Consider the following 24,240-nt stretch of genomic DNA (forward strand, 5'->3'; position numbering starts at 1 on the left):
TCATAGTTTAAAATCGATGCAGAGCTGTTGAATATTGATTCTGTATTGTAACAAATTATTAAGCAATATTAAAATTTATCGATATTCTAAGCTGCTCGAGTTGACTGTATCCTCTCGTCCTTAGTCATCGCCAGAATCTCACAGGATTCACGTTCCTTTAACTGCGGAGGTCAGAATGACTGACGGAATTCAAATTGCAACACAAAAATGAACAAACTCATAGTTCCCTGAATATTTGCATGTTAATTGTTTTAAACACACTTTATTGAAATAAAAACAATAAAATATATAATGATTTGAAAGCCATCAATAGTTTTTTTCTCCTTCATCCTTAACAATAATAGGAGGACAATGATTGACTTAAAAGTTTTATTCATTAATCCTCAGATCTGGTCAAAGACGTTGTGTTGTCCGTATGAGCTGAAGATCCCTGGAAGCTCAGCGCGATGTCCAGCAGCTGCTCCCCTAGATCCGCCTGCTCCCCTCCAGGCAGGAAGTCTGCAGCGAGCTCCCTGTAAGTGCTGCACACCCTCCGCCCGCCAACGTCTCTCCTCATGATCCCGTGTTTCCACCGGTGCCGAGCCTCTCCGTGAAGCACCAGCAGGGAGCGCCGGGGCAGAGCGACGCGCACCCGGACCTCCCCGTTCAGGTTCAACTCCGAGAGTCCCCGCTCGAGCGTCATCGTCAGCGTGGCGTCCGACAACATGTTGAGGGTGACCAGGCGCTCCCCCCACAGCCAGGAGTCGTCCAGGTGAGGGTCGATGGCGGAGCCGCGCTCGGGTCGGTAGTCCAGGTTACACTGCTCCACCGCTCTGAAGTCCTTCAAACTCTCATCACGCTGCATTCTGGCGATCAGTTTCCGGCTCAGAGGTGGAAGCCCGCTGAAGACCCCCATGCGGATTTTCCTTTTTTTGAAGTTCACCTTCGGACCAAAGTCCTGCAACGTTAATCAAACACAATTGAATGATTCCTTGATTTTCCGGAACTCCTGTTGTGTTAACAGTTTTATCTTTATCTTTAAAGTATATACTTTATTGAATATTGTTTTGATTGTTTAAGCGCTTTGTGACCCTGGTCTGGAAAAGCACTATATAAATAAAAATGACTTACTTACTTACTAACTTACAGTTACTAGTTAGAAGAAACTAGTAGACTTGTAAAATCATTTAAAAAAGTTAAGATAAACCGTTATTGTTACTTTACACATTAGGGACATTTTATTCATCATAGTGGTTCACAAAAAAAAGATTAAACATACGTACACATTATATTAAAAAAGTACACATTAAAAACAACAACAAAATAGAAATAATTCAAAGAAAAACATAATGGTAAATTAAATAATCATCAATATATCAACAATAATAAACATTTGTAAATGTAGGCAAATTAAAGAAGAACAGAAAAGAATAAGTGAGTTATAAAAACTAATTAAAAAAACATTTTTATTAAATAGCCTGAAGTAGAAATGAGCAGCAGAATCTCTCCTTCCTGCAACACGGGTGAATAATTTAAAGTATATACTTTATTGAATATTGTTTTGATTGGTTAAGCGCTTTGTGACCCTGGTCTGGAAAAGCACAATACAAATAAAAATTACTTACTTACTTACTTACATGTACATTATTCATTGACAGATAAAACTCTTTAGTAGGTCAATTTTAAAATATCATAAATAATAATATCTGGCCAAATGTGGTGTAAAATGCTGTAAAATTTAAATGCAGTGTTTCTGTACTTGAATGAATGACCCCGGAATGTATATATTTATGTAACATTTAAAAATAGTTTAACACAAACAAACTAGAATATATCAAGTGAAAAATATCAAATATAATGAGGAGAACCTGTTTCCATCGACCCGACTGCGAGGGAACCCACGTGTCCTGGTCCATGGCTCGCACCAGATCCTTCTCCTCTTCCTCTGATATGAAGTTCTCCCTCAGGACGACACCAGGGAAGGGGAACGAAAATGGTTCCAAGTGCCTGCGAGTGGCGAGCCCAGACTTTGGATCGTAGTGGAAGAGATGGACATTTTCCTAGAAAACAAGAAAAGGTTCCTTTATTTGTTTACACATTATTTGTAAAACAAGCTTTTGCCATCAAAAGCTTATTTGTTTTTAAAAAGATAGAAACAAAATTTGTCTTTTTGATTATTCGACACCAACTTCAACTATACTTAAACTTAATTTATAGTGTATAAAATTAGTATTTTAAACGTTATAGCGAGATATTGTGTGACTTTTATAAACTATATTGTTTGTTGACATCAGGAAATGTCCATCGGGAGATTCCGTAGTAGTTTGTTTTCGTAAGGCTATTTGTTTAAATCGTTTAAATCAACAATTCCGCTCTGACTCTATAATATACTTTACCTTTTCTCCATTTTCTCCCGAATCCCCTGGATCTGTAGATTTCTCGCACACAAGACATCTACGGACACCTTTACAAGCACACGAGCTCACACCGCCCGGAAGCAGCGCCATCTTCTTCTTCAGCTGATTTGGCAACAGTGACCCCAAGCGGAGGGAAGAGTCAGTAAAATCCACCGATTCTAAATCATATAGAAAATCGCGTATCTATTTATAATTATCTTTATATTTTTGTTTACTACATTTATTGAATTGATTGAATACATATACGTTTATAGGAATATTTTCTCTAAATTTTGCAGCTACTATTTAACAAGCATAAACAAAACATAAATTAATTAAATAACAAAACTATTTTATCTTGCTTTCTCTGAATATGAACAACATTATCCAAACTAAATGTCTTCAATACTTTTATTTGTGATTGTTGACGTAAACGTAGTGCGTTAATTTAAAAAAAAAAAAAAAAGGGTTCATGAAACAAAGATTCTTACAGTGTGAGACACGTGTTTATACTTTTCAGAAATGTTTTTTTTTACAATCACAACGCTTTAATATACACACACAGAAATAAAAGTACACTTTTAAATTACAACACTTGGATCAACAGGTAATACTCAGTCAATGTTCTCGTGGATGTGCTTGGACACACAAACATGGTGTGTTTTTCGTGTCATTTTAAAGTTCATTCTTGCTCGTCTGTCGCGTGTTTCTCTTCATGTCTGCGACTGCCTCACGTCCGTCCACTCCATTTTGGTGTTCTGCAGCGCCTGCGTCTTCTTCTCGTCCACAAGGACGTAGTCCACTTTGTACTCATCAGACAGAAATGGCTTCTGCATGAACACACACACACAAAAAAAACAAATTTTAAAAAAGTACTTTGAACAATCTTGTTTTTTCCTGCTATGTGCACTACATTCAACACTATAAATACTTTTACTTCTACTACAGTCGTCCCCCCGTCTTACTCCCTTCAGTGTTAAATATTTATCAGAAAAGCATGCACAGCTCCCACACACACACACACACACACTCACGGCCAGCCACTCTTCAAGTTTGTGTCCACTTACATCCATATATAGCAACAAAAAATGTTTTGGTGCAAGTAAAGGTCAAGAAAGACATTTGTTTGTTGTGTTACTAAGTGATGGAAAACAAAACATGCTATGGGCTATTCTACGAAACAGATGTCACTTCGTTTAAATCATTTCAGACAAGCCTTTTATTCTTTTTCAAAAGATGTTCCTATTATGTAATACACACATAACTGCAATAAATAGATAAAGAAATGCCGCCCCAGGCTTTAATTCAATTAAATAGTTGTCTTGTTCTTGTGACATTCTTCTTTTCCAGCTGTTATTTACTGCCTTTGCTAGCTAGTGTAGCTTTCACTTTGATATTTTCTTTACTTAAACTTCCAGTTGAAAGAAATAAAAACCTTTAGTTTGACTGTTTTCTTACCCTTTATACTATAAGTTAGGCAGAAAAGATCCTATCTAACTCTGTTAAAAGGCAAATATATAATCAAAATCTGTCGGAATCTTCCTACTTTGGTACCTCAGCTCCGGTCTGTGATGTTTATTTTTAAAAAACTGTGACTTTGCAATAGTAGTAATGTATGCAGTTTTCTAGAAAAATAACAAAACAAACAAAAAACCCACCATTAGTCTACTATTAACAAATACTTTTACCAAATACATTTTAAATGATTTATATTTGAGGTTTAAATCGGAGGTAGAACTTTCTGAAAATTGTTTAAGTGACTAAAACGTAGAAAAAAAAATTGTTTAGCTTAAATATTGCAATATTTATCTTCTCAAAACTGTACTGATACAACAAACACATAAATATTAACAATAAATAATGTCATTTTCTGTTTAAATTAAACTTCCAGACGCTAGTTGAAGTAGTCATTACGTCCTCCATGGATTTGACAATAAAATACCGTGGAATCGCAGCGATGACTGAGGACGAGAGGATACAGTAGGCTCCAGCAGCTTTTAAAGCTGATGTTTGGAAATATTTTGGTTTGAAAGCAAATGAAAGCAGTTGCGACTTCGTCAAGAGTCACGTGGTCTGTAAATTCTGCAACACCAGAGTCGAGTACTCGATAATACTACACATATATCCTTGTTTCTACAGTATCACAATATATTGTATTGTTGCCCCTGTAAGATACAGATTCTTGCCAATACAAAGACCTACTAAAAGTGTCTTATATTTCAATCTTATATTTACAAAGAAGTTAAAACAACTAATGTTTGATTTAATTAAAATGTTTAAAAACACTTTTGAGTGGACTGGACACAGAAGGCAACCTTTTTCGTAGATTAACCCATTTTTGTTTACCATTACCAAAGACAAAACCACTTCCTCTTTCACCATCCCAAGTGTTCCCATCTATTCTTTTTTCTATCTCTCAGAAAGTTTCACCTTCTGCACGGGGGACGGGGATGCGGAATTGAAATCCAGCGACAAGTAGTCGAGGTTCGTTTTGCGCGTCCAACTTTGATTCCCGTCGCAGCTGAAAGGGAAGTGTTGTCTGGAGTCCTGCGAGAGAAACAAGCAGAAACTCCCCTCATTAATCCTTTCATTTGGTCACTGATGAAATAGAAGGAGGCGACAAAAAACCACATAGAGGAGTGACGATTATTTAATTCCAAGTAAAACCATAAAAAAAAAACCTCGCATTTCAAAAGAAATATTTCACAATACTGGAATTGACTTTTGATTTACTCAAACATTTCTGGGAACACAAGTCTGATAGAAAAGTCTTCTGCTTTATCTGATCGTTTCATCAATTTTCACACCAATAATAAGTGTGTAATTCATCAACAGTTTCGATCAAACAGTGTTCAAGCTCTTACCAGGAATAGTATTTGCAGTTAAAGCTTTGTATAACTATTTAAAAATAAATAAATAGAGGCATTACCGAGCAAGTTTCTCCTTCTCTGTCTCCGTTCTCAAGCCTTCTTTCCAGATGAAGGAAGCTGTGAATAGTTAGACGTTAATAAGTCGAACAACACACCATCTTTCTTTTTTTTTTAGTATTATCCTTTAGCAGCTAAGTTTATATATTTCTCTGTGTGGTGGGTGATTATGAGTCACACCAGCACAAAGAAGACCTGCCTCTACACTTATCTCCTCAACAGACATGAGTCACAGCTGTGAAAACAAGGAGCCACAAGAAGCAAATATTTCTAAATATGCTATTTCTACACGACACAGGAATAACAAGCACAACCGACCATAGAAATAAAGAGGTTTTAGTTTAAATAATAGCCTGAAATGATTTTCTAAAGCTAGCTTGTTTATTCGGCACCTTTTTGCATTGGAGAAAGATTCTGTAATAATAAAATATTTAATTCTGTAAAACAAATGTGTATCGTCGTGTAGAAGTCAACAAAGACAATGATTTTTTAACACTTTCCTGAATAAAATTGAAAAATTTTAGTTCCTCATAGACTTTTTGTTTCAAATAAATTGGATTAAACTGGACGAATACACATCACCATGATGGTACTTCCTTTGTGTATTTTCTGCACCAACCCACAATTTAAACTTTTACATCCTGAATATCGTTTCCTGTGTTAGCATTCTAATGCTAGCATGCTAACCAGCCACTAGAGGAAGGATGTCATACATTTTACTAACATTTAATGAATTGAAAATGGTTAAAAATGATCAAAAATGATATCTAACCAAGAGTCACTCAGAAGTTAAAAAATAAAAACTTCCTGTATCATCAACCCATTCAACGCAAAATGTCTGACTTCTTTACGGACAGAAAAATGGAATTTATGAAATAGCATTTACTGTTAGCATTGCTTTACTTTGTTTTTTCATCTGATTTGTGGGCATTTATCCACATTTACATTTTTTTTAATGTCCCTGGTTGAATTAAATAGTTTGTAATGGCCCTCTCCGGCTGCATAAAAATCTCCTTGAAGGCCACAAATGGCCCCCGGGCCTGACTTTGGCTATACCTGCGCTGGAGCTACTGGTAAAAGTAACCCTAAATTAAAATATTTTGTTTGGAAATATTGAAAAAAATCTTCCACAAAGATAAAATGTAATCATCTTCACAACATTGACGACATCATTTCTCTTCATAATTGTGTTAAATCCAGTTATTTCCGTGTGTATCGTATTTTCCGGACTATAAGTCTCAGTTTTTTTCATAGTTTGGCCGGGGGTGCGACTTATACTCTGGAGCGACTTATGTGTGAAATTATTAACACATTATTACCGGTATATCATTTCACATGTTATTTTCACACTAAACCACAAGAGGGCGCTCTAGGCCTGTGTTGATAACTTCGACGTAGAAGAGGAAGCGCCGCATCTTCTACCTCCGGAGTTAGCGGAGTTGTTTAAACGTGACACCGAGGATGAAAATTTCATTGGATTTTAGTTATTTGAAGTTACACGGATGGTTTGGTAAACTTCTTAGCATGTTATTTATGCTATAGTTATCTGAATAACTCTTAATATGTTATGTTAACATACCAGGCACGTTCTCAGTTGTGTCATGTAACGTAACATACCGTACAATTATTCAGCCTGTTGTTGCCTCTATTCTATTTTTATTTTAAATTGCCTTTCAAGATGACATGTCTGTTCTTGGTGTTGGATTTTATCAAATAAATTTCCCCCCAAAATGCGACTTATACTCCAGTGCGACTTATATATGTTTTTTCCTTCTTTATTATGCATTTTATGGCTGGTGCGACTTGTACTCCGGAGCGACTTATAGTCCGGAAAATACGGTAATTGACTCATGTTGTGCTGCTGTCACAGCTGCTCTGCAGACTAGTGGACTTCTATGGCTGTTAGGTGAAGCCTGGATCCCGATTTAACTCAACTAAAGGTCCCCTTAAATTACCCGTTGATGAAAAACAAAAAGAAAATCTGTAAAAGATCTCTGACTAAAGTGGCTCCTGTGCGTGATTCGTGGAACTTTTCTGATGCGCGAACCCCCTTGAAAAGCATTTGAATTGACATCATGCAATGGAGGAAGGAGAGGATCTCACTGTGAGTCTGTTAGCGTTCTGCAGAGAGGAAGATGAGTGGGGCATTCTGTGATGGTGGAGAGGCCTCTCAAGTCAAGAGGAGGTGGGCGAGCTGTGAACAGAGACACAAACGGGAGATTCAGTCTGTATACTGTACATCATGCACACTCGGTATTCTTGGCTCCCAGCTCAGGACCAACCTCTCCAAATATGTCACCTTAAAGCAAAAATAATTTATTTTAAATAATTCAAAAATGCATTTTAGTTTAATAAGTCTATAGAAAATCGACTTATTTATTATTAATTCTTCTTCACTTATTCACAAGTAGGGTGGTGGTCGTCAAAGCCTGGCCCGGATATTGTGATACAGTAGTAAGTAACCAGGATATATTTGTAGTATTGTCAAGTACTTGACTCTGGTGTTGCAGAATTTACAGACCACATGACTCTTGACAAAGTCGTAACTGCTTTCATTTGCTTCGAAAACCAAAATATCTCCAAACATCAGCTTTAAGCTTGAAGGCAGCTGTATCCTCTCGTCCTCAGTAGTCATAATTCAGTTAGCTGCGGAGGATGTTACTGCTGCCATCTAGCAGCTGGGAGTTTAATTGCAACACAAAAATAAACAATAACCCGAAGGTAATCGTAAATGGAAAAATCCAATTATTTTATTTTATTCACACTATATTAATATATATAAATCAATGATGAAAATTAAATCTGATTTAAAAGCAAAAAGCAAAAAAATCGATAAAGTGCTTTTGATTTGGTATCTTAAAAAATATACAGCATTTTTAAAGTGTATTGATGTTTTTCTTTTACACAAAATTCCTTAAATGGCGATTTTAAATACAGAGAGAAAAAAAATCTTAAAACTGTCATAAAATGAAATGCTAATTACTATGTACAATCATCATTTTATAATTATATTACATATATATTTCAATATAAATTCTGTACCATTGTCAATATTAAACTAGCTTAACATTTTTCAGGTTCAATTTTAAAAGTTCAATTTCAACAAACAAATGTTCTATGTTTTGATAAATAATGTATTTGATTAATAGGGAATATCTCATGTTTTAGACTCACTTGTGATGGTGATAAACGTTTAGTTGCCAAAACGGTATATAAAAATAAACATTAAATCTAATAATATATATAATAATTATAATAAAACAGTCTCACCTCTTCTTAAACGTGGCTTCAGGTGTCGGTGGATCGGGGGAGGAACAAAATCAACAGGTGGACTCAAGGGAGAGGCTGCCGAGGAATCGTCACTGGGGTTCAAGAAGGAGGCGATGGGGTTCATGTGGATGTAACCGTCGCTCTCTTCGGAGGTGACGACAGGAGACGCCATCGGGATGTAGAAGTCGTCCTCTGTGCTGCTCAGGCATGGCTGCGGGAGACAAGAAGCAACATTACGCTGACGAATCCATCCCTCCTGCCACAAAACAAAGTTAGAAACAATATATGAATTCTATAAAATATGCTCAATATTCATATAAGTTAGAAAATAAAAAAAGAAGAAAATGGTTATGAAGTTATAAATTCCTTTTTTTATATAATAAATATAAATCACTTTTATAAAGTATATTTCATATTCCTAAAAGTAAGAATGCATTTGTAAAATTTTAAAATAAACTTTATAAATAATAAGTCACTTAAATGAAAAATACAATACTTGTTCAATATTCATTACATTTTCAAAGAAAAGCTAAACAACTTTAAAAGGGTATGCTGTAACTTTTTATATATATATATATTTTTAATTAATTTCTTATTTTTAACATTTATAAATACGTTTTCTAAACAACAAAATACTATTATAATATGTACTGCACATAGTATGTATAAAAGTTTAAAAATAACAGATGGGAAACAATTATAGTTTATAAAACAAATGTATATAATAAATAACTTTTTTAAACACACTACATATTTATAAAAGTTATAAAAACCTTTGTAAATAATATATTAAAATAAATATATATATTCCAAACTAGCCCTTTTTATTCACATTTAAAAAACATTTTAAAACCATAAAATATTATTAAAATTTACTATGAATTATATTTATTATTTAGTTTTTTTTCAATCTAGCACACTTGTTTTCTCCAAACAACATTTTAGAAACTCCTGTTTGTATCATGTAAATAAATAAAGAAACCATGGAATGCCTAAAAGCATGGTTTGTGTCAGTACAAAATCAAAAACATAGGTGGTTATTATCAAGAAAACTTTGGAAAATATGTTTATATCATGTCTTGAATTAAATTGTTAAGATATATATTTCGTCTTATTATTATTGTTGCCTAAACAAATGTATCTACTGGTACCATACATTAACATAAACAAAAGAAAAGTAACTGCTACCACAGGTCATGATATCCACTTGCATTATTAGTACAATTAGTACCAAGTAGTAGTATTAGTATTTATGACAATGACATGGTAGTCGTACCAAATTCAGACTCTGTCTTCGATGCAGTTGTGGTCTTTCAGAATCTGCTTAAAGAAACAAAAAAACTCAGTTAAACAGAATTTTAATAGAGGTTTTCAAATGAAGTACCTGTTTTAAAATGATCCAGACATGACAGCGACGTCCTGCGGGGAAACGCTTGTGTGTGACTGAGGAACTGACACAGACTCACGGGTCTGGGTTTGGGTGGCAGAGGAGGCGGAGTGATGGTCTCACACGACGCCTCCAGCAGGTATGGTTTGTCGAACTTGAAGACGTTGGAGGCGCAGTGGTGCTGAGGAGAGGATGTGGCTGCAGGGAGAGTCATGGAGGTGCAGGGGGCGCTGAGGGGAGGGTTGCTCGACCGCGGGTTGTGCGGGAAGAGAGGGGGACCCGGGCTGAACTGAGGGGTGCAGCACGACTCCCCGCGGAGAGGCGAAGGGGCGACGTCTCGGGAACTCTCCTCGGACTTCTGTTCCAGCGAGACCTCGGAGGTGGAGAAACTGTCAAAGATGGAGGAAACGATTAAACATTTTTTTTATATATATATATATATGAAGATATATTATAAATAATAATCTTGACTTAAACATAACGTTTTTAAGCTGGAAGAAAATTAAGTTACAATTCTAAAATGACAGGAAACAGGAAGTTAGAGATCCAAACAAAAACTAGGTTATCAATAAAGTTACAATAATATAATGACAGGAAACAGGAAGTTAGAGATCCAAACAAAAAAAACTAGCTTATCAATAAAGTTACAATTCTAAAATGACAGGAAACAGGAAGTTAGAGATCCAAACCAAAAACTAGCTTATCAATAAAGTTACAATTCTTAAATGACAGGAAACAGGAAGTTAGAGATCCAAACCAAAAACTAGCTTATCAATAAAGTTACAATTCTTAAATGACAGGAAACAGGAAGTTAGAGATCCAAACCAAAAACTAGCTTATCAATAAAGTTACAATTCTTAAATGACAGGAAACAGGAAGTTAGAGATCCAAACCAAAAACTAGCTTATCAATAAAGTTACAATAATATAATGACAGGAAACAGGAAGTTAGAGATCCAAACAAAAAAACTAGCTTATCAATAAAGTTACAACTCTAAAATGACAGGAAACAGGAAGTTAGAGATCCAAACAAAAAAACTAGCTCAAAGTTAGTATTTTTAGTGCGTAAGTGCGTCTCAATTCTTAGTATGTGAAATGTAGTGCACCATGCACACTAAATTGGCGTACTAAAACGCCCACAAAACTGAGTATGGACACTATCTACCCTAAACAGGCGCCATCTTAGTGACGTAGTTAACAGAAGTTACGTCATATATATATATGTAAGTATATATATATATATATATATATATATATATATATATATATATATACTTACAGGTGCATTTTCAGCCAAACTTGCAAAACGTGCTGCCAGCAGGTGGCGATAGTGTTCCAACAGTTGGTTGAAATCATCGTTAAATAGTAGCAGAAGATGAAGCTGTCGCGTAATTTCCTGTTAGTGCGTAGCGGCAGTGTTTGATTTGAGACATACTATCTGTGGAGAATTTGCATACTAGTTAGAACGTACACTATCCTTATGCATACTAACTTCTAGTATACTAAGAGAAGTATGCGATTTGAGACACAGCACAGGTTATCAATAAAGTTACAGTTTGAAAATGACAGGAAAATGGAATTAACAATAATTGTAATCTATTGTGTGACTTCCTGATTAAACATTTAACTTATTTAAACATATCAGCACGTTATATAATAATTTTTTACCTTTTTAAGCTCGAGGGGAAAAAAAATATATCATTCTATAATGACAGGAAACAGGAAGTTAGAGAACCAAACAAAAAACGAGGTTAGCAATAAAGTTATAATTTGAAAATAACACGAAAAGGGGAATTTAAAAAGTGTTTCTATCTCTTTTTGTGACTTTCTGATTAAAACATTTTACTTATATAAAGTTATATTATATATATAATAATATTGACTTAAACATAACGTTTTTAAGCAGGAAGAAAATTAAGGTAAACTTCTTAAATGACAGGAAACAGGAAGTTAAAGAACCAAACAATTATAAATAAAGTTACAATTTGAAAATGACAGGAACATGGAATTTAACAATAATAATAATAATCTATTGTCTGATTCCTGGTTAAACTTGAATTTAAATGTAACTTATATAAAGATGCCTACTCATTATATAATAATTCTGTCTTTGATTAAATGTCATGTTTGATCTGAAATTGGAGGAAATAAATACAATTCTAAAATGATATAAACTTGGAGGCTTAAGAACCAAACAAAAAACTGTGTTATCAATAAAGTTGCAATTTTAAAATGACAGGAAGTTAAAAGAAACCCTGATTATATCTTATTATATTATTTTCGTGACCTGGTGATAACATTTCCCTTATATAAAGAATTCCACTCATTACATAATAATTTGACTTGAATATAATGTTTTGACCCAAATCTTGAGGCAAATAAAATTGAAATTCTAACAGGACAGGAAACAGGAAGTTAAAGTTGTTCTATCTTTTTTTTGTGGTTTCCTGATGACACATTTTGACCTATATAAAGAATTCCATTGATCATATTACATTTCTTACTTACATATAATGTTTTGTCCCCAGGGGATTGAAATTAACATCTAGTTTATTTATTTCACAATAAATAGCTATATATTTTGAATAAAACAAATATCAATTGACTCTAAATCGTAATATTTACACTTAAGAGCTTTAATTCGCAATTATGACCTACTTTCCGTGGCACATAATGGAGAAAACTTTATCAAAACTGTGCTGAAATATAAAATATATTCCAATCTGTGACTTTTTCTCTCCCATAAGATCTGGACCGTTATCTATAAATATATATATGATTATGTATTAACTCTAAATCGTGATATTCTTGACTTAAGACCTACTTTCTGTGGCTCATAGTAAATAAAACGTAATCAAAACTGTGCTGAAATATTAAATGTATTACAATCTGCGACTCAATGTTTGTCAAGTGTAAATATTTATTAACCATGCATGAGGTTAATTATGAACTCCCTCGGCTGCTATCTGAGGCCTACCTGGGGGATTCGAGGTTTCCCAAAGTAGATACAGTAAAAGTCCAGTTAATACTAAGGAACTGGAGGTGACAGAAGGAAAAAAGGCGACTATATGGGACTGTTTGAACCTAGATTCAGTTTAAGAACCAAACTATACTAATTCAATGCTATTTTTCTGCTGGTAAATGACATTTTTCAACGATGAAAATGAAAATCCATTTTCGAAGCTGTCAGATGTCTCGTCAAGATAGACGAGACATTTTGTTTCCCGTCAAGAGCTTTCACATCTTTGTCGGGGACGCAGATTGCACACACCTACACGAGCCGACGCTTCCCGTCTTGCACTGAGACAGATAGAGATAATCCGGAGGAAGGCCGGAATCCAGTTGACTCGAGAGAGACGTCCGGTCCAGGGTGTCGGGGGACGGCTGCAGGGACATGGGGGTGTGGGGGAAGCTGTCTTCGGAACTCTCTGTGGATGAGGACGAGACCACACACGGCCAGTGATAAGAATTCACTCAACAATTGATCTTCTTTAAACATACGAGTCAAACTCTAGATATTCATTTCGCTTTTGATAAAAACATTTGTTTAACAGAAGTTCTGACCACAGGTGTGACCTACTTTTTCTCTCTCTAACAAGTAGGTCCGGCGTCAGTGATGTGGTCGTTGTCGGCTACAGTTGTGATATCTCTGCGAGCAGACGACACGCCTCTAACAGACACAAGTCATCTACTGTAGAGAGTGTGAGCAGGAAAAAAAAAGCTATCTGATGGATTTTTTTTAACTAACCGAACACAAAAAGTGAGGGATTAAGTCCTGAAAACCATGTTCTCAACTGCATGCTTTTCTGATAAGACAAGAAACAGTCAGAGAACACTACGTTTAAAAGTTTTAACCAATTTAAAGCAACATTTCTAAATGTGTGACATATCTCTTATGTATCATCTGCAAGAATTAGATATCATCCTTAAAGATTTTATTTTTTGATCAAATCTATAATAATTAAGTTAAGTTACCAGAGGAGAGAAATCTGACACCTTTAAGAAACATCTTAAGACGTTTTTATTTGTTCAGGCTTTTCCTTGATTTTCTGGAACTACTGTTGTGTTATCAGTTTTATCTTGATCTTTAAAGTATATATTTATTGAATATTGTTTTGATTGTTTAAGCGCTTTGTGACCCTGGTGTGGAAAAGCGCTATATAAATAAAAATCACTTACTTACTTACTTATTTATTCTTTGTAATAACCCTAAATGTTGTAATTATTTCATAATCCAGGGTTATTATTTCATAAAATCCGATTTGCTTTTGACTTTTCTTTGAATTATGCTTCTGACAAGTTGTTGTTGTTTTCACTTTATCATAAAATATTTCAGATTTTTGTCATAGCAGCTGTAGGGACTTGAGAAAGCAGGTGTAGGGGCCTCAGATTGCAACTGTTCAACCAGATTATTTTGGATTTTTTAACCCACACAAGTGTATTTGTTTCTCGTATCAGACAATAGTGATGAGGCCTCACAAAACAGCTCAGACATGTATCGTGATACAGTGTCCTCATTTTTGAGAGACCACTAGATGGCGCTTTAAGTTTAAAAACATTGCCAGTGCTGTTTCTCAAATCGCATACTTCTCTTAGTATACTAGAAGTTAGTATGCATCAGGATAGTGTACATACTAACTAGTATGCAAATTCTCCACAGATAGTATGTCTCAAATCAAACACTGCTGCTACGCACTAACAGGAAATGACGTGAAAGCTTCTTCTTCTACTACTATTTAACGATGGTTTCAACCATCTGTTGGAACGCTATCGCCACCTGCTGGCAGCACGTTTTGCAAGTTTGGAAAAAGGAATAAAGAAAAAATATGAGAATCGATATATTCGCGAGATATTTAAGCTGGTATCAGCACCGAAGACGTGTTTATCCTCCTACTGCTGCTGAAAATGCACCTATAAGTATATAAATAGATATACATATATATATGACGTAACTTCCATTTAAAACGTCACTAAGATGGCGGCCGTTTAGGGTGGTTAGTGTCCATCGAACCATACTCAGTTTTGTGGGCGTTTTAGTACGCCAATTTAGTGTGCATGGTGCACTAATTTTCGCATACTAAGAATTGAGACGCACTTACGCACTAAAAATACTAACTTTGAGTACACAAGTATGCGATTGAGACACAGCACAGGTTTCACCGTAATTAGTAGATTATAAAGCGGAGAGGGCCATCTGGTGGCCGTTCAAAATGAAGACGCTGTATCATGATACATGTAATGATACTACGCAGCTGTTTCATAAACAAAAACAACAAATAAAATGATACAATTTTATGTCAAAGCTCTTATCTGGAATTATTGAATCTTTCTTTTTTCAACATTTAAACGATTGCTATTGTGTTTTTTTTTTTCAAATTCCAGTTTTAGATACTAATTGAAGGCTGTCAAGTGTGTGCATTAGCATATTAGCATAAGTCTGACTCAGTCGTCACCCACGAAAACACAATGACTCAGTGACGGGTCCACATGCAAAACCAGCGGTTTTTACAAAGCCGCACTTGTTCGTGCGGAGGTTTCAGGTTCCATTGTTTTCGACCCGAACAGAAAGTCATTTAAATTTAAAAAAAGATAAATCCGCACCTGCGTCGTCCAGGACGCCGAACTGGCAGATCTGACTGATGCTGCTGATCCAGACGTGCATCTCCTCCTCGGTTTTGGCCACCAGGTAGAAGATGCGCGCCGAGGTCTTGACCACGAAGAGGTGCTTCTCGCTGAAGTCGTGCTTGATGGTGAGCTGGCAGCTCAGTGTCTCCACCTCGCACTCCTTCAGGTCGATGGTTCGGATCGGCTTCTTGGAGCTGCTGCTCTGATAGTACTCCAGGACGTCCGGGTTCCCGCTCATACGACCTCTGCGGAGGACGAACCAACGCTTCCGCCAGGCCTGGGGAAGAACAAAAAGAAGGCTCCATAAATATATCCCATCATTTCTGAACTTTTTCTTTGACAAGAAAAACTGCTTCGTGATCAGACAACAAGTCGTTAGCATTTAGCTCAGTATGCTACGATAAGAATTTTTAGAGGACATGTATGGCGTTTTATTTGTGCCTATTTGTTGAGCGTGCAGTTGAAATTTTGAGCACCTGAGAATATGTTTTGCGGGCACATAAGTGACACTTTGCATGTCGTTTTTACTCAAGCAAAAAAATGTAGAGGTTTGAGCAAACAAAAAACTATTTTATGTTCAATAAATCTCGCTTTGCGCACGCAACCAATCACAGAGACCGGAGAAAGCTTGTTCCTGATTGGCTGTTTGGTTTCATACGGCAACAACGTGCCGGGAAAAGTGTTGCATTCAAGTGTTTCTGAACATTAAACCGCTTGCATCAGCCAGCAAGTGAAAGGAAAAATGTTGAATGGACAATAGTTTGCTTCTGCCTGTTAATGAAACCAAACAGCCAATCAGAAACAAGTTTTCTCCGGTCTCTGTGATTGGTTGCGTGCGCAAAGCGAGATTTATTGAACGTTAATGAGATTTTTGTTTGCTGAAACCACTTTATTTTGTGCTTGAATAAAAATGACATGCAAACTGTCACTTACGTGCGCGCAAAACATATTCTAAGGTGCTCAAAATTTCCAACTGCATGCTCAACAAATAGGCACAAATAAAAGGCCATAGACATTAATTTGTAAAATAATGGACAAATGAATACCCTTGTGTATCATGTGACTTACACAGAAAATATGGAATCCCTGAAACCACTTTTCCTTTCAGTACAAGGTCATTGCGTAAGTTAATTTTCTTATAGAAAATAATATAAAATGTTGAGATATTGGCTCTTAAAATAAACTAATATAAGCTTTATTTCTTTTAACAATTATATTTGTCAAAACATACAACATTTAGTTATACCGAATATTAAAAGATAATTGGTTAAAACAACATCTTTTATCTTATCTTATGAGTTGAAATCTATAACTTGTAATAACTATGTACTTGTGCATATTAACCTAAAAAGACTCTGATTATCCCAAGTTATTATGTAAAAAAAAAAAAATCTAAATTGATTTATATTTTTTCTTATTCTCTTTCATTTTTTTTATTACTATTATCAATAAATAATTTTGAGAAAAATATGGAATTCAAATGTTGTATATATATATATATATATATATATGTGTGTGCTTTATTTTTCTCAAAATTATTTAACCCATTTTCTATTTTACACCTTAATATAAAATAAAAGCTGCAATATTTTTGCAAACTAGCTAATATTTCCATCGTTTAAAATGATTGTGTATATTTAAAAATTGAATAAACAAGTAAGGATGAGAAATCGAAGCAGTCAATACAATGTCTTTGAACACGATTCTCAACCACATGTCGAGAGTGTGCAGGTGTGGTCTTTGTGGACTCTAACCGAAAAATTCACTAGAATTTCCCCTGAGCTTCACAGTTAAAAAAAAACAAAAAAGTCAGTTACTAAAAAAAAAAAATATCGTTAAAAGGTTTTATCATAAGGTCAGTGTCATCAGCCAATTCTCAGAATACATGACATTCTTATAAAAAAAATAAACATTTATCTGTTTATTAAAGGGGAACCTTTATCTAAATTTCCAAGAAGTATAAAGAGGAAGTTGTGCACTTAACAGAAAATGTCAGACATTTATTTTTAAACTAGAAATAAATGTCAAACGTTAAACTAGTTTCTCTTGTCTTGAAGGGCTTGTGATCCGGTTTATTTTCAGCGTCAGCTTTATTTGGGAACACGGTGCCGCCGCGATCCGTCACTTGGTCATTTTCATAAGGAAATAGCAAAACTCTCTGTTGCTGGTGTCGTTAAGAGGAAATCTACGTCATTTCTAAAAAGTTTGTTTCGGGCTCATGACACGGATGAGTGACACAACTTCAACTGCTGCAAGTTACTGTTTGATTGATGGATTACCTTCCAATTATAGTGAAGCAAAGTATTAAAACTTGGATAAAAAGTATCAAACTTTTAAACTTTGTCGGCACATCAAAAGATGATGATATTTTAAATCAACGGTGTGATAATCCCACGTATACAAACTAAAACTCTTCTTTTCTTACGACGGTTCTATCCTCAGTTACTTTTAACCAGACCTGGTAACATGTTGCTGCGTTTTCTCGACGATAATCGAGTAATTTCTGTTTGAAGTCAATACATTTCTGTTTGAATAAAAGTCAGCAAAATCGATATATGAAATGAATACGTACATTAAAGCAGCGCTAGGTAAGATTGAACATACTGTATATCTGGCTCCCCCAACTGGTGAAACAGTATAAGCTAAACATTTATTTACCAAAGAAAAAAAAGGAGTTTATAGTCTTTTTTTTTCCAGTTGCATTCATATTGGACTCTGCATTGGTTCCCCTTAAAGCAGCCTCTACTGTATCTGGAGGTCAAAGGTCACGTAGAAGCTGACAATTCTATTTAGTATTAATGCTATTATTCATTACTAGTCACAAAATATTTGTAGAGGGTTTTTGTTTTAAGGATTTTTGTCCTGCTTTTGATATATTTAAGAGTATTAACTGCCTATCAAACATGTTTAAGTGAAAATAAAAACAATATTTTTGTAAAAACAACAACAATACAATAACAAAATCATTTCAGCTTATTAAGTTTATTTTATTACTTGATATTATTATTTTCTACTCTTTTCGCGTAAGAAAAGTGGCCCCTGAGAAAATGTCATTTAACTCCAGGAACCTTTAGAATTTGTCTGAACAGTTCCAACATTAAAAGTCTTAAGGAAAACCAGATCAGTTCCCATGACCACTTCTCCTCTCTCTCTCGCCACCGAAACCAGTAGATAAGTCAGCGACCAGCCACTGGTTAACAGCCTGAACTAGTCCTTTTCATGAGTTCTGTGAAGGAAGCCAGAATGAAGTTGGAGTTTCACACAAAACCACAATGTCCTTGTAAGCTCTCGAGTCGTCTCGAGAGACCTTGACCTGTTTTTTTTTTTCTCTGGCGTCAGTGCAGAGAAAGCATTGATTTTTACCAGTAGACGCCACAACATCTTCTCAAGAGCAGCTCATGAACTCATCACTAACACAAACATCGCCGGTGGACTTGAAACAACTTAAATAGTTACCGATATAAGAGGCAAATGGAAAAACACTCCAGGAAGTCCTGGAAAATATTCCTCATTCCAGTCATACCTTCGAGTAAAATGATTGTATACGCATATATTACAAGTAAAAAAATAACACACGATAGGATGATAAGTCATTACAATTATTATGGAAAAGAAAAATATATACTTTTGCTTGGATAAAACTGACAGAATGGAATTTTCGGTCGGAGATAGCGAGTTATCCTCAACTGCAAGTGTAATTTTCTTCATAAAAAGGGATACAAAAACAAAATTTGACTACAATAATCCAGTACTATCACCCTCTTGTATCCTAAAATCTTCAACCAGAAGCGAATGTTTGATGTTAAACACAGCCGAGGTACGATTGACGTAATGCTAATTGTTCCGCTGCTAATCTGGGAGCTAGCCAAAGCTGTTAGCTAAAGGCTGCTTCCAGTGCTTTCTGAAGAACTCTGTGGTTTTGTACAAAAGTCAAAGTTGATTCTACCTCATGTTCAACGGTAGTCAAAACACCGCGGGGGAAAAAAGAATTGTTGTTAGTTTAAGCGCTGTTCGATTTCTGTTTTCATCTTAAAGGGCGCATGAAAGATGCTAGCAGCTAAAGTTAGCATCTTGAATAGCATCCTAACTATTTACTTCCAGGTTTGGAGGAGTTTTAACAGAATATCTGTAAGTACAATAATTAATTCTAATTAAGTATTTATTTAAGATAGTTTGTTGTCAAGCATATATTGAGTTATTTGTTTTTGTTTACACATGTATTATATATTGAATACTCCATCCTTCATTTTCCCAGTACCCAGTACCTGCCACTTCACGTTGAACTTTGTGTCCCATTATGTTTAAATTAAATTAAGTTGTATAACATTTTCAATATTAATTACATTTAATACATATTTTAAAAGATAATCAGATTTTGCTTTGCTATCATACATTTTTTCCCACAATTAGTTTAGCTAAACTTTTGTATGTAATATGTAATATATGGTCTTTAAATACACTATATTCATGTTGGTATATAATAACTTCTTTTTTTTTTCAAAAGCTACACATATTTTCAAAATGAATGCATTTTTATAACACATAGAAATGGACATTCTTATTCCAATAACTCATACATTTCCTACACTCAGTTTTTCTTTCATTCTCAGCCTTTTAAATTCAATATAAAAATGTTGGTAAAATAGTTCCAACATTTTTATATTGAATTCTAAAGGCTACACATTTTTTGAAACAAGTGCATTTTTCTTACACAAGGAGTAAGAGATATTTTACTTCCAGTAATTCAAAAATATATCTTCTTAACTTTCTTTTTAAATGCATATTCTTTAAAATTCAATATTACTATTTCAGACATAGATTTTGATATTCTAGTTCCAAAAGAGTAAACTCAATATTTTGATTTTAATTTGTAGCCTTTTAAATTCAATGTACAAATGTTGGTATAATATTGCCTCAATACATTAATATAATTTATTTTTGAATTATATATTCCGCATATATTAGAATATGAAACTGTATTTGTGAAGAAATGTTTTAAAACAAACATTAAAAAAAACCCAAATTCAATTCACCTTTCAATGTAAAAAAACAACATTTTATTTACTTATTCCAAATAACCTAATTTAACCTTTCAATAAAAAATGTATTCAGTTTATTTATTTAAATAATAATTTCATATTTTAAGGAAACAACAACATATTAAAGAAAAACAACAACTTTTAACATTTGAAAAGTAAAATTTAACCGTACAATATTTGATGGCACCAATATACTTCCATACATTGAACTTAGATATAAAATCCTTTAATATTTATCCTTTCTTTGTAATTCCTTTCACTTTTCCCCAAAAAATACGTCTTTTTCTTATTCTTTTCTTCTTTGTTTTTCTTTCATTGCCAACCCCTGGATCTATGAGCCTCACGCTGGATCATCCAGTGACACCATCATCACGTTCACTCATCTAAACTCTATTCTCTCATCATCGGCTGATGGATCACAATTGTTTTTTTGCCGTCATTGTTTTTTCCCCCCCCGTCCGACTCTTTATCTGCACTGCTGAGCCACATTCCTGAGTCCGGTGAAGGTTCATCTCATGTCATTAACCCACATTTGCCTCTGCTGAAGTGAGCACAAAGTCATCACAAAAAAAAAATATCTGGCTGGAAGAATCTGCTGACACATCTTCTAAAGAAAAAAAAAAACACTGTTTCCTGATGTTATAAGGTTTTTTGGTTTCACCATCCATGGAACCTTGTTTTTTACGTCATGATCCTCCACCTGCCTGACAGTAAACATGACCATATCCTCCTCAACTGTCTGGACTTCCTAATGTTTTTCCAAAATCACACAACAACCACACAAGTGTGAAGGTGAAATATGTGTGAGATCAGGCGTAACAAAACCAGGAATGAGGAAATAAAATGTTTTAAAAAAAAAAAAAGAGAAAAAAGTGCTGACTTAAGTCACAGTAGATAAACATCCAGGGAGAAGGACGTAAACATGTGTCCGGCTTTCTACTCACAAATCTCTTGAGTTTCCTCTCTGGCGGGGATTTGATGAGCCAGCCGGTGCAGACAACATCCCCGGCACTCATCTTGACTGCAGAGTGTGTGTGTGTGAGTGTGTGTGTGTGTGTGTGTGTGTCGTCCTCTCTGCTGCTGCTGCTGCTGCTGCTGCTGCTACCAAAGTGAGAACAGCACGAAGCACATCCTGTCTTCTGCTGCTCTGCCCAGCCACTCTTAAAAAAAAAAAAAAAGAAAAGAAAAAAAAAAGGAGGAAGTGGAGAAATTGATCACACCAGCAGAGCGAGCGAGAGCGTGTGTTTTCCACGCCGCAGCCCCCGAGCAAGTGGACGAGTGGGAGTAAATAAAAAAAAATAAAAAAATAAAAAAAATTGCTGGGAATGATTTGAAGTTAAGGAGTGTGTGCTCAGTCAGAGAGAAAGAATGGAACGTGAAGCTCGTTCAAACCACCAGACAGGTTTGTCCGATCGTTGATCAAATATTAGATTTTAGGAGACGACAAACACAAGGGATGAGGCGAGGAGGAGCGATTGGCTCTGGGTCGACGTGCCTCCAGGACCTTGAGGCGTGCTGGGGGAGAGAGAATCTGGATGTTGACCCCTCCCAACCTGGAGGAGGAGAAGGAGGGATGATAGAGAGAGAGAAAGAAAGAAAGAAAGAGAGAGAGAGAGACGTCACCACCCCCGAGTCAGGAGGCTGCACCTCTTCATCTCATGCGTGTTCTCGACAACACACCCACTGAACTATGCCGTCGTACTACTTGTTGTTGTTTGCCGCTCGTCCTCCCACGTCTTGGAGCGGCCGTAACATTATGACCACCTCATGGGAGAGTCTCGTGTGGAAGTGGAAAATCTGCCTCCCCGGATGTTTGAGTCATTCGAATCACTGATAATACTAATTATAATTATTTTTATATAAAGTTAAATTACATTATGATTAATAATTAGAGGTGTGTATCTGACGATACGTGTTACGATACCATATATTCCAATATTGTAGTAACAAGGATATACATTTGTAGTATGGTCCGCGTACTTGACTGTTGTGTTGCAGAATTTACAGACCGAGTGACTCTTGACAAATTCGTAACTGCTTTCATTTGTTTTCAAACCAAATATGTCCAAAAATCAGCTTTTAAAAGCTGCTGGAGTCAACTGTATCCTCTCGTTCTCAGTCGTTCCCCGGATCTTTTATTATATCATTATTTTGTTAGCTGTGGACGAGGTAATGCAGTGAAAAGAAATTTGATTTATGTAATTTTGCAAGGTTTATTGACATATGAAACATAAAATAACAATAAAAATTAATAGATATTCCTTCCATCCTTGACTCTGCTTATAATGTCATAAGCTTTAAAAGCTGCTGGTGTTTGACTGTATCCTCCCGTTCTCAGTCGTTCCCCGGATCTTTTATTATTTTATTATTTTGTTAGCTGTGGACGAGGTAATGCAGTGAATGTTTGCATATTAAATGTGTATATAAAAATTAAATTATGTAATTTGACACGGTTTATTGACATATGAAACATAAAATAAGAATAAAAATAAATACATTTTCCTTCCATCCTTGTATCTGCTTAGTATGTAATAAGTTTTAAAAGCTGCTGGAGTCGACTATATCCTCTCGTTCTCAGTCATTGCCCGGATCTTTTATTATTTTATTATTTCGTTAGCTGTGGACGAGGTAATGCGGTGAATGTTTGCATATTAATTGTAATTAGAAAAATTGAATTATGTTATTTGACATGGTTTATTGACGTATGAAACATAAAATAACAATACGAATAAATAAATATTACTTCCATCCTTGACTCTGCTTATTATGTCATAAGCTATAAAATCTGATGGAGTTTGACTGTATCCTCTCGTCCTCAGTCATCACCTGGTTCTCGCTGGATTACGTTGTTTCTGTAGCTGAGGAGGATGTAGTGACTGCTGCCATCTAGAGGCTAGATGTTTAATTGCAACACTCCATGTCGGTTCTTATTCATCCAGGTCTTGGTTGTTGTTTATTAATCAAACTATGTTTATTTCACACACATATTATGAAAAAATGAATCATACAATCATATGATACTAACATAAGTAAAATATGAATTGAAAAAAACAAAAAAACAAGAAAGAAATGTCTATAGAAATGTATTGAATTTCATTAAAACATCATGAAAAAAGCATCTTTGTCAACCCTTCTTCCAACTCTAAAAGAAAATGAGCAAATCAAATTCTATTTTTAAATAATTCTCCTTTATCAAGTTTTCGTAGAGTAGAGTTATTTGTTGTTGTACAGTCACTTACTTAACTAAAGCCTCAACAAGACTATTTATATTATTCGATAATGACATTGTCAACACAGATGAATGTCGGGTGTGTTTGATATTTTACGCTGCTAATCGATTCCGTGTTCCATTACACTTGAACAAACGACAGCTTCAGACCTTATGAAATCACATGTTGTTATTTTTTGAGTAAATAATGCTGACCTTCGTAGCTTCAAAATAAACATTTGAGTAGTAAAGTAAATAGTAGTAGTAAATTTAATTTCTCTTAACTGACTTTGACACACCCGGAATAAATCTAATTTAATTCAATTGGATGAATGCTTAAAATATATTTCTTAATTTATGTTACTAAATATGATAGCTGATGTTTAGCCGTAAAAAAATAATATATATAT

At 35.0% G+C, this 24,240-nt stretch overlaps 2 protein-coding genes across 3 annotated transcripts; both read right to left on the reverse strand.

Moving 5' to 3' along the window:
• Positions 1-344: 344 nt before the first annotated feature.
• alkbh4 (alkB homolog 4, lysine demethylase) lies at positions 345-2,486 on the reverse strand. The gene is made up of 3 exons (XM_087807527.1): positions 2,376-2,486; positions 1,848-2,039; positions 345-937 (listed from the first exon to the last, which is right to left on the reverse strand). The coding sequence occupies exons 1-3, from the start codon at positions 2,484-2,486 to the stop codon at positions 377-379; spliced, it is 864 nt and encodes a 287-aa protein (XP_087663653.1). The 3' UTR covers positions 345-376.
• Positions 2,487-2,859: 373 nt separating this feature from the next.
• Positions 2,860-22,311, reverse strand: gab3 (GRB2 associated binding protein 3). 2 transcript variants are annotated; one of them, XM_087807670.1, is made up of 10 exons: positions 21,567-22,311; positions 15,560-15,860; positions 13,230-13,386; positions 9,957-10,348; positions 9,849-9,895; positions 8,573-8,783; positions 7,406-7,496; positions 5,305-5,362; positions 4,806-4,922; positions 2,860-3,205 (listed from the first exon to the last, which is right to left on the reverse strand). In XM_087807670.1, exons 1-10 carry the CDS (start codon positions 21,636-21,638, stop codon positions 3,089-3,091), a joined length of 1,563 nt encoding a protein of 520 aa, XP_087663796.1. In that variant the 5' UTR covers positions 21,639-22,311; the 3' UTR covers positions 2,860-3,088. The 2 variants fall into 2 exon arrangements, with proteins under 2 accessions (XP_087663796.1, XP_087663797.1); XM_087807671.1 differs by having other exon boundaries at positions 9,849-9,892; positions 21,567-22,107.
• Positions 22,312-24,240: the final 1,929 nt, after the last annotated feature.

This window comes from Callionymus lyra, chromosome 14 (assembly GCF_982586985.1).
Source record: "Callionymus lyra chromosome 14, fCalLyr1.hap1.1, whole genome shotgun sequence".
In the NCBI taxonomy this organism is placed as follows: domain Eukaryota; kingdom Metazoa; phylum Chordata; class Actinopteri; order Syngnathiformes; family Callionymidae; genus Callionymus; species Callionymus lyra.

What these genes read in the sequence shown, in the direction of transcription:
- gab3 (XM_087807670.1), bottom strand. Translation starts at nt 21,638, where the DNA reads ATGAGTGCCGGGGATGTTGTCTGCACCGGCTGGCTCATCAAATCCCCG. An exon ending in GAAGCCACGTTTAAGAAGAG is followed by an intron (nt 7,497 to 8,572) that starts GTGAGACTGTTT and finishes CTCTGTTCACAG; the next exon opens with CTCGCCCACCTCCTCTTGAC. An exon ending in AGAACGCTAACAGACTCACA is followed by an intron (nt 5,363 to 7,405) that starts GTGAGATCCTCT and finishes AACTATTCACAG; the next exon opens with CTTCCTTCATCTGGAAAGAA.
- alkbh4 (XM_087807527.1), bottom strand. Translation starts at nt 2,486, where the DNA reads ATGGCGCTGCTTCCGGGCGGTGTGAGCTCGTGTGCTTGTAAAGGTGTC. An exon ending in CGGGAGAAAATGGAGAAAAG is followed by an intron (nt 2,040 to 2,375) that starts GTAAAGTATATT and finishes CTTGTTTTCTAG; the next exon opens with GAAAATGTCCATCTCTTCCA. An exon ending in AGTCGGGTCGATGGAAACAG is followed by an intron (nt 938 to 1,847) that starts GTTCTCCTCATT and finishes TTAACGTTGCAG; the next exon opens with GACTTTGGTCCGAAGGTGAA.